Genomic DNA, 10,108 nt, shown 5'->3' with positions numbered 1-10,108 from the left:
ACAATTGAAGTAGGCTCGTATATTGAATACCCAACTCGTCCCAGGTCAATAGGTTCTCGTTTATTCATGCAGTGATCACGATCTTTTGCCAGGTCAAAGTTCATATTCGCGATTTTGATGCGTCGAATATATTCTGTTATTATATCGTTTCTGTGGCAACCACATATTTAATGAAATCAGATACAATGGTAAAAGAAAAAATTCCTCAGTATTACAGTTTATCCTCACAAGCCTATACAGAGACGAAACGGTCCTTTACTTAAAACGAGGTGTTAGGCAAGGCGACCCGGCAAGTTCAGTCCTATTTGCAATGGTAATACATCCAATTGTCCTAGCCATGGCGTCAGAGCTCAACCTGTGGTTCCTGGATGATAGAACGGTAGCTGAAGAACCGTCTACCGTGCTGGATGATTTGAAGAAAATTCAACACATGGCTGACAAGGTGGGACTAATTCTAAATCCTACAAAATTTCTACCCCTAGCATACAGTTTTTGGGTAGCTAGAAGCGTTTTAAGTTGGGCGCTTCGTTACGTTCATTTACCCAAAATCGTCATGAAACCTTCATTTTCATGCCTACTTTAAGGCAGGAAATTTCAGTTTCCATGACAGAGATAGACCAAGCTACTTTTCCTGCCACCTGTCACTTTACCGGCTGCACTTGTCATTTTACCGGCCTAACCTGTCACTTTTCTGGCCGAAAGTGTCACATCTAAATGTCTATAATGACTCCTGTCATCACTGACATATTGACATTAATCAGAAGTTTTCTATATAAAAATTGAAATTTTATTTAAAAATACGCTTTCGGGTAAATTTAATACAATATTCATCAGTAAAATGACATTACTTGACTCGGTAATTAAAGTACTCGGCCCCAAAGAGGCCTCGTACTTCAATGTTTCCTCGCAAGACTTTTACGTACCTACATAACTATTACAAAATTTTCAATGGGAATTTTTAAGACGATTTCCAAGGCGATTTCTAGAGGAAGTAATTTCCAAGAGTACAAAGTTGTAACAAAGTTTCTATGCATATGGTACTTGTTCTTGTTTCAATTCCCCTCTTAGTGACCGCCTTACTATACAGGCTGTTTCACGCAAACCTTTACCTAAAAGTATTCAAGCTTTCATTAATAATTTAAATCTGACAACATAGTTTTTCTTGATCTATCGAATATTTTCATGATTGTTTTACTTCTGGTTCTATCGGATGTCGACAGCAACTTTCTTATTTTAAATAGAACACCTTGTATATTATTGCATGTTTGAAATCTACATGAAAATTTACGTCGTTTGATAATAAATAAATAAAACGGAAAACATAACAGATAGGTATAGGGAATGTGTTGCTTGGTCGATGTAGAATTTTTTTCGACATATGAAGGTGCAAAAAAAGAAAGCAACTACAGTTGACCATTAGTTTTAAAACACCCTGCAGAAAAGTGATCAAAATTTAAGTCATTGTCAGGCAGCATCAAGTTAGTACTGTCGATTTTGGAATACTAATTGAAATTCAAGTCAACGGAGTCATAGGTACAGGGCTCAAAAGAATAGCAGTCAAACGTCAAAAATTTTGAAAAATCTGAAATAACTTGAAAACCTTTGATTCTGGGTATAGGGAAATGTGGTATCAAACGATGTAAATTTTCATGTAGATTTCAAAAATGCAATAACATTCTTAAAAAAAGTTCTATTTAAAATAAGTTAGTATGCAAATTTTCAGATTTAAATATTAATGAAAGCATACTTTGAGCTGTAGATACCTTAAACTTAGGACAGAGTAAAGAAATTTAGATGTGTTATTTTGGAACAAGACCACACGCATTTTCGAAATGCACAACCCAACCTTTGTCTTTTATCCGAAACTAATTCCTTTGACTTTTGACATTGAACTGATAAGATGGACGGAAGATAACGGAGTACTGACCGATGCTTCAGTGTATACAGTTTAAAAGAAAGTGACGACGGTGTAAATATGTGCGTCAATAGGATTTTATGCATTCTCTTTCTCATATATGTTGTTAAAGGGAGTTATGTGATACCACCATTAAAATTAGAAGCTTTAAAGAAGGGAGGATTTCGTGTTTACTTTCCCGGTAAGTAATTCGAATCTTAAAATGTGTAACGTTAGTAACGGGACCTCACATATCTCCTTAGTTTTAAAGATATTTGATTGACCGTCTTTTAGATGTCATTTAGTTTGTATTTATGGCACAGCTTAATATAGCGTACTAGTGCAGACTACCTTTTAGTTTTAGCTCAAACTACTGCTCAGGTAGTTTAGTATTTTTAGTAAGATTTCGATTTTATAGAATTACAAGGGTCGCCTTAAATAAAAAAACAAAAGGTCACATTTCAAAGGTCACATATTTTAGTAGTGTCGTTGAATTCAGAAAATTATTCAGAATTCAATGCAATAATATACAGGGTGTTCTATTTAAACATTTTCGGCGAAACCGAAAGTAAAAAGTATATAGGTAAGTAGTCAGCTGTATGTCGTAAAACTAAGGGAGCTAAGTGGATGGCACTATGGTTTTGGTACACCCGGTATTTGCGTATTTAACTCCAGTTTGTATATTCGTTTTTTAGGCGATTAAATGTTGGATTGCCCATGGCGAAATTGTATGACGCCATGGGATTTCCCATATAATCGATAAAGCGCACATTAACATTATCTACTTTCGAAGTAATATCACGACTGAATTTGTTAACCTTCATACTCGGTATACCTATCTGCTTTAAATGATATTAAAAAATTTGCTAAACCAAACGGGATAAAGCACTATAATTGTGCATTACATTACAGACACAACGAACGCTTAAATTCATTCGTGCCCCCAAAGAAAAATCTTCCAGGTCGTTCATGTAATCAAAAGCCCTCGCGTTTCGTCGTTAAAGTGCAATGACCATTGTTTAACAGGAATTTCACAATAACTTGCACCATTCAAAAAGAAAGTTAGTAGGACATTGAAAATGTTTCAGTTGAAACGGACTCATTGGATAACCCATATGTATTTTTCATAAATATATTTTTAATGTACCATATTCTGTGGGTCAGATTGGGTACTTATTAACTAAATAATAGGTACTGGACCACTAACTATAAATTATTTTATTTGTTACTCAGTTGTAAACGGTGATTAACAAGACAAAACGCAAACGGGTAAACGTCATGTTTAAATGCTACTGACTTGTAAAACTGACAGCAGACCTGTAAAAATTTTACAAGTTAGTAATCTAGTAATTTCATTGGCCAGAATTAATGCGAAGTCTCTGTTACATGGATCACATGATATTTTAGACATTTCTTCAAGATTAATTTAAGAACTAATTATTTACGTTTACTATTGTTTACAAATGAGTAACAAATAAAATATTGTACATTATACGCCAAGTAATAGTTTTTACTGGCTCTAGGAGATGACAGGCTCGCCTAACGGCTCGCCAGTCAACTTCTCCTATCGCCAGTAAAAACTCACTTACCTGGCTAATAATGTAAAATACTATACAGGGTGACAATTTGAAAACTTACCACCCCCCATATCTTAGTAAATAAACGAGATATTTTAAAAAATCAAAATCCGTTTCGGTAAGTCGAAGGGGGAATCACAATGACATAGTTGGCGACGCACCCCCTCCAACCCCCTGCGCCCCAGCCACCCCAACTTTTAAATCTTAAATAGTGACCCCCCATGTGTGATACGTCGTTCGAAAGCTCTGAAAAAATGCTTTTCAACCACACCAAATAGCAACATTTAGGTTAGTAATTATCGTGCAAATCAAAAAATAAACTAATATGATACATTTGAAATCTGTCATTTTTACAACGCAACCGGCGAACAGAGACGAACTAAGACAGAGAATAATTCAAGAATGTCGAAATATTGCAAAACCAACATTGGAAAGGTTCGACAAGAGTTTGAGAATAGATTATAACTGGCGACCAAAAATGAGTTGCTGTCGAGTCGGCTTTGGAGGTTCAAGTTAAATACGATTTTCCATGTTTATTTTTTGATTTGCACGATAATTACTAACCTAAATGTAATGCTATTTGATATGGTTGGAAAGCATTTTTTCAGAGCTTTCCACTGACGTATCACACATGGGGAGTCACTATTTAAGATTTAAAAGTTGGGGTGGCTAGGGCGCAGGGGGTGTGAGGGGGTGCGTCGCCAACTATGTCATTGTGATTCCCCCTCCGAATTACCGAAACGGATTTTGATTTTTTTGAATATCTCGTATATTTACTAAGATATGGGGGGTGGTAAGTTTTCAAATTGTCACCCTGTATATCGTCGCCTAGTTACCTCTTCACATGACCACTTCGATCTCGCGTTCAAAGAGGGGAGAAAAATTACCAAAAGGAAGAAACCAAGGGAGAAACAAGGCAGACTAAGAGATCCTTGTTCTGACCTTGGAAAGCCAAAGAAATCAAATACTTGATAGGGATAGAACATAATCAATAATTAACGTCACAAGGGAAATTTAATTAATGATCTAAAAAATACTTCAAATAGATCACTGTAATAATATAACAATCTGCTATGTCAATGTTTGAATTCAAAATGATTTTTAGTAAAAGCGGATCACGTAGTCAGAGAAAAGATTAGTATCAAAACAGACTTCCGCAGAAAACAACAGAGCTATAATCATTCAGTAAATATAAAGCAAAGGTAGTAATTACAATTCGATTGTATCGAAAACCAGAGTGTAATCAAACGTTATATCAAGAAGTCGACGAAAAAGAGTTTGGTCGTAGCGGTCGTCTCAATTCAGAAGGGCGCGTTCAGCCTTTTCTGTAATAGATAACAACACAAACAAACAAATAAAAGAGGTAGTGAATAGCGCGGCACATAAAATATTACGAAATAGCAATGCGTCTGACACGGACATGTTGGCATAAGACAAATTAGGGGCGGTTATTCCTAGCTGATACAATGCCTCATGAAATGATGGAATGATACGAACTGTAAAATGGATTTTTCCGTGGGATACCTTTTCTTCTACTAATTTGTCAGGGAGTCGTAGTTTGAAATAATCTAGGTAGCTTAACGTTCTCATGCCAGTACCTTTTCGGTGTGTTAGATTGCAGCAGGGTGTACCGTGTTTGTTGCAATAGTCACTCCAAGAGGAACTCCATCTAAAATTAATAAGTGCCTTCCTGTTTGTTTAAAATTATGTTCTATTTTTATTAGCACAAATAATTTCTTTACGCTTAAATTCAGAAAACACTTTTTACTTGTCGAAGGAAAATTTTCAGTGGGCTAATTCTTGAGCGGAGAAGTATATTTTGCTTCCAATTTCTTTCCTTAATTCTAAGATTTTCGGAAAACTCGCGAGAAGTTAACGTTTCAAATCAATGCCCGAAATTTACTTTTTGACTAAACACGGCTTACTCTGGCAACCGAGACCCGAATAAATGCCAAATCTTACTATGTGCCACGCACTGGTTATATCCGTGGCTCAAATGCGAATTACGAGCTCTCCCGGAATAACCCACACTTAAATAATTACCTCGATAATTACTGATTAATTAACGCATTTTTCAAGATGGCTTGTAGTAATTAAGTAAGCCATTTTTTGATAAGACCCAATCAAAGTTGCTCTGCAAGTTTTACAAATCCCACGATAGGAGAGGACCTAATGCTTAATTCGCAATTTTAATCACGTATAGCCTTAATTAAGATAACCGAATATAACACAAGCCCCGGACAGCGGGCGATACCGATTTCCGTTCCCTGACCCACTAATGTTTACACCCTGTCTAAACTGTTCGAATTCCAAAAACCCCAATGTTACCTATCTCTATTGACCTTTTTCTTTGATTATCGTGGACAGTCGCCGGTTGACTTCTTACCGCAAGGCGTTACCATTAATGCTGAGCGTTATTGCAATGCTCCGGACTCTCCGAAGCTGAAAATCAAACAACCGACCAGGCTTTCTCCCAGAGAGTGTGATTCTTCTGCATGAAAATGCTCGTACTCACGATGCCCGTAACACTGGGGAACTTCAAGTGGGAAATCCTCCAGCATCCGCCGTACGGCCCCAAGTGAAGAAGCACTTGAAAGGTCGCCGTTTCATGTCGAACGTGGAGTGCAGGACGAGGTCTGTGATTTGATCGCCTCACGCCCGAGGGAAATTCTGTAAGCGTGGAATAAATGCTCTAAAAATGGCTTCGTAAGTGTACCACTAAAGGAGGATTTACCACGGGTCGGGTTTCATTTTGGCAGCGTCTAATAGTCTAATGTGTATCGTCACTATTCAATTCATTGCCATAAAGAAGACTAAATCCAATCCTATCAGAAGTGCCTTTTTACCAATTTTGGGAAATATGTGCATACATACAATTTTATTTTGATTTCATAGTGTATTTACGAAGAAATTAAATGGTAATATTGCAGATGTACCGGACACGGCATTGTTTGCATTTCACGCAAACATCAACGATGAAATTCGCACACAACTTCCAGGAAATATTAATGGGGAAACAAGGACTCCAACAAATGGATTTTGGATATTGGAATTCAATGACAAACTAAAACAGGGAGACGTGGTTAACTACTGGATGAACGTAAATGCAAATCGCCTGGTGTATAGAAAGAATGGGGATCCCATAAAAATTATCCGTAAGTTGTTGCGAACAAAAAACCCTTTGGCATAAATACGATCTGCACCAGGACTTTTGGATGAATACACCGAGCTTAGGAATAGATGCGATCCCGCGTCCACAGTTATTAATGCGGGTAAATCGACGTGCCTTTATAACGTGATCTTTCAAGATAAATTCGAGGGAACTGCTCTCAATACGATGCTTTGGAAGGTGGAGCACAAAATTCCCACCTATTCCGAACCGGTAAGTCAATAGCATATGCATTATAGATACCTCTTAATGTAGCCTTGCAGAATTCGCCATTTAATTCGTATGAAAATCGGGAAGATACCCGATTTATCAAAGATAACAAATTGCACTTGAAACCAAACGCAGTTGCCGAAACAGAAGTTCGTGGAACCTTAAATTTGCTAGACGGGTAGGTTTTTTTATAATCTCATGACTCTCCTCGTAATAGGTATACCTTAAACAGATGCACGGGAACTAAAGAAACAGAATGCTTCTACGAACAAAGATCATCGTTTCTGTTACCGCCAGTCAAATCGGCTAAAATTGTTTCAAAGACTTCATTTAAGTATGGCAAGGTCGAAATTAGAGCCCAACTGCCCAGAGGTGACTGGATATTCCCCAGTAAATACTCTACGGTGAAAATTACATGGTTTGGTCTAGTTTTCACTTTCAGTTATACAATTGGAGTCCGCCCAAAAGGATATCGCAAATCCGTCAAAAATTTGGATAGCGTACAGTAGAGGTAATACCAAATTAATCATGAGCGATCCAAACAACATCGATGTACGTAAATTTAGTGACAACGATATTGGGGGGCGTCTCTTGCTCTCAGGACCTGTGGCGGAGGTGGAGGAACCCGAACGAAGTAGACGGTTGGTTCACAAGTATGCGAATCAACCGTTCTTTGACGATTACCACATTTATGGCTTGTTGTGGACCAAAAGTAGGTCCTATAACGTGTTTTGGAAAATGTGCTAGTAAACTGTTTCAGATGAAATGCGTTTCTACATAGATTCTGAGGAGTATGGATCTGTAGACTTGAAATCATTAACAGAAAACTTCGATCGAGAGGTTAGTACACTTTATCCGCCACTTTAGTTCATTGAAGCCTATGATAATAAGAAGGCTAAACGCCAAACGTTCCTTGGGGTGTAACATACACGTATTTCGGAAATTAACTACCGTTTCCTTTTTTCAACTCGTTCCAATGTTAAAAATAATCGATTACTTACCTTCCTTTTATTTTCAGTGCGTCCTGAGTTTAGGTGTTGGAGTTGGAGGATTATTCGATTTTCCCGAAGGAGTCTCAAGTAATCAAAAACCATGGAAAAATGGAGACAGAAACGCAATCAAACGATTCTTTGAGGGGAAACCCACATGGCTTCAAACGTGGGATGACGAAAGATCCTGTCTTATTGTCGATTATGTACAAGTTACGGCGGTTTAAACCATGTCTAGCCCATTGTGTGCCTGTGAGAGAGATGTTGATGTCGGTATATTAGAAAAATGTATTTACTAAACCAAATAAATTTTATATTTAATACGACCACGTCATGGTCTATACACCACCTTGCTTCATTATTAAAAGTTGCTTACATGCCAACCTTAGGTAGGTACGTCTAATTACCTATAGCTACAGCTATACAGGATGGTCATACTACCATTACATGCCAATTTTGTAATATTTTGTGTGATTCCAACCAATTACAAGACGATTTTGTAATCATTCATAAAAATTGTAACTATTGTGTACACGTTGTAACGGCTCTCGGTATAAATGGTAGTCACTGACTTTTTGATAAAATATTATTTTCAGCCGCCGCCAGACATTAGGACGCAAACATTAGGACGGGGACATTAAAACGCAGACATTGGGACGCAGACACTATGATGTTAAAGTAAAAATGTTAATTGCCATTTTAATCAAAAATTATATTTAGAAGTTGGCGTGTTTTAGAATGAATAATATATTCTGTCCGTCAATTTTATAGAATTGTATTCTTTTTCATAAAAAGAAGACATACATGTTCTAATTGTGCTTTTTGGATATATTAAATAACTTTAATAGGTTATGGACCCAGATTAATAAAAGAGTCTGAATAAAGAAATCGCACGTGGGAGTCCAAAAGTACAAAGTCGAGTCGCGAAGTTTTGTTTGTTGTAGAGTTTCGTCATTACACATTTTTTTAAGAAATGGATCTGGCGAAACACATCAAACCCCTAGCTGATGGTGAGGCAGACTGGCCAATATTTGGAAGAGAAAAATGCGTGACTTGCTGAACTATGATGAGGGTGCCCTGGACGTCATTGATGGAAAGCTTTGCAAACCAGAAACTTTGTCAGATAACGAACAAGATGACAGAGTCAAAGCTAATCACAAAAAGACAAGTGATTTATTTCGTAAGGCGAATAGTTATGCAAAATCCATGATATCGAGCTCAGTGACGGACACATTTTAAAAAAAGATTATGGATAAAGAAACAGCGCATGATGCATGGGAAGCGTTAAAATTGAATTTTGAGGCGTCATCCAAAGATCAGCTATTTTTGCATTCAGTTGGATTAATGGAGAGGATGTTTCAACCCATGTTGCTAAATTGAGAAATTTATGTAATGAGCTTAACAATGGTTTAAAATCCAAGGAAGACGAGGAAGAAAATGAACTGCCTGGTTTACTCATTGTTTGTAAAGTTTTGCAAATTTTACCAGACGCGATTTCGAGAATTTCAGATCTAGTTAGATGTTATTGTCGAAAAACGAAGAAAAAACTTTTGATGAACTAGTGACCCAATTGTGAATGTACAAAAGAAATTTCAGAAAGGTCACAGACAGCGCCACTGGAGAAGCGTTGTTTGTAAAAAACGGAAAATCCAAAACATACCAAAAATCAAAGAGGTCAAAAGACGACGGCGAAAACAAGGGACATTGGATAAAAACGTGCAAAAAGTGGATTGCGGATGGACGACCACAGAAGAAAGTACATCAGACCAACGTCGTGGATTCCAATATGTAGCCCTTTGTGGTGTGAGTGAAGATATTCTTCAATTGAAAGAGACTTCATCAGGATGGTGGATCGACAATGGAGCCACAAAGCACTTATTGACGAATTCTCCGGACCAGTTTGTTGAGTTTCAAGAATTTCAATCACCCTGCGTCGTAAGGCTGCTGGAAAAGAAGTGCTCAAAGCCATTGCGGAAAGGGAACAATTGAAATTTCTTCTTTCACTGAGAAAAGCACTCTAAAAATGATCATGACTGATGTGTGGTATGTTCCAAAGATTTCAAGAAATCTTTTTTGTTTTAGCAGCTCAAGATAATGAAAACAGTAAGTGCTACTCCACTGTGACCAAGTGCTGGTTAGAAGTGAATGGAAAAACTGTCCTGTGCGGAGATCGTGAAAAAGGCGGAGGTCTGTACAAGGCAGCCATCGAAACAGTGATTCCTGAGAAACCAGAGGGAGTCAACATCGCAGAAGTAGAAAACTCAATGCT

The 10,108-nt window shown here is 37.4% G+C and overlaps 1 protein-coding gene across 2 annotated transcripts; it reads left to right on the top strand.

The window, feature by feature from the left end:
* Positions 1–1,926: 1,926 nt before the first annotated feature.
* Positions 1,927–8,165, top strand: LOC116174383 (beta-1,3-glucan-binding protein-like). 2 transcript variants are annotated; one of them, XR_004146101.1, is made up of 9 exons: positions 1,928–2,096; positions 6,402–6,626; positions 6,678–6,853; positions 6,904–7,028; positions 7,083–7,240; positions 7,293–7,361; positions 7,417–7,562; positions 7,611–7,690; positions 7,869–7,934. XR_004146101.1 is itself a non-coding variant. In XM_031492299.1 (8 exons), exons 1-8 carry the CDS (start codon positions 1,976–1,978, stop codon positions 8,064–8,066), a joined length of 1,353 nt encoding a protein of 450 aa, XP_031348159.1. In that variant the 5' UTR covers positions 1,927–1,975; the 3' UTR covers positions 8,067–8,165. The 2 variants fall into 2 exon arrangements, 1 of the variants encoding a protein (XP_031348159.1); XM_031492299.1 differs by having other exon boundaries at positions 1,927–2,096; positions 7,293–7,562; positions 7,869–8,165.
* The last annotated feature ends 1,943 nt before the right edge of the window (positions 8,166–10,108 follow it).

The sequence above is a fragment of the Photinus pyralis genome, unplaced genomic scaffold (genome assembly GCF_008802855.1).
Source record: "Photinus pyralis isolate 1611_PpyrPB1 unplaced genomic scaffold, Ppyr1.3 Ppyr1.4_LG6, whole genome shotgun sequence".
Taxonomy (NCBI): Eukaryota; Metazoa; Arthropoda; class Insecta; order Coleoptera; family Lampyridae; genus Photinus; species Photinus pyralis.
Note: the sequence above shows the minus strand (reverse complement) of the source record. Positions and strands in the feature narration are given on the sequence as shown.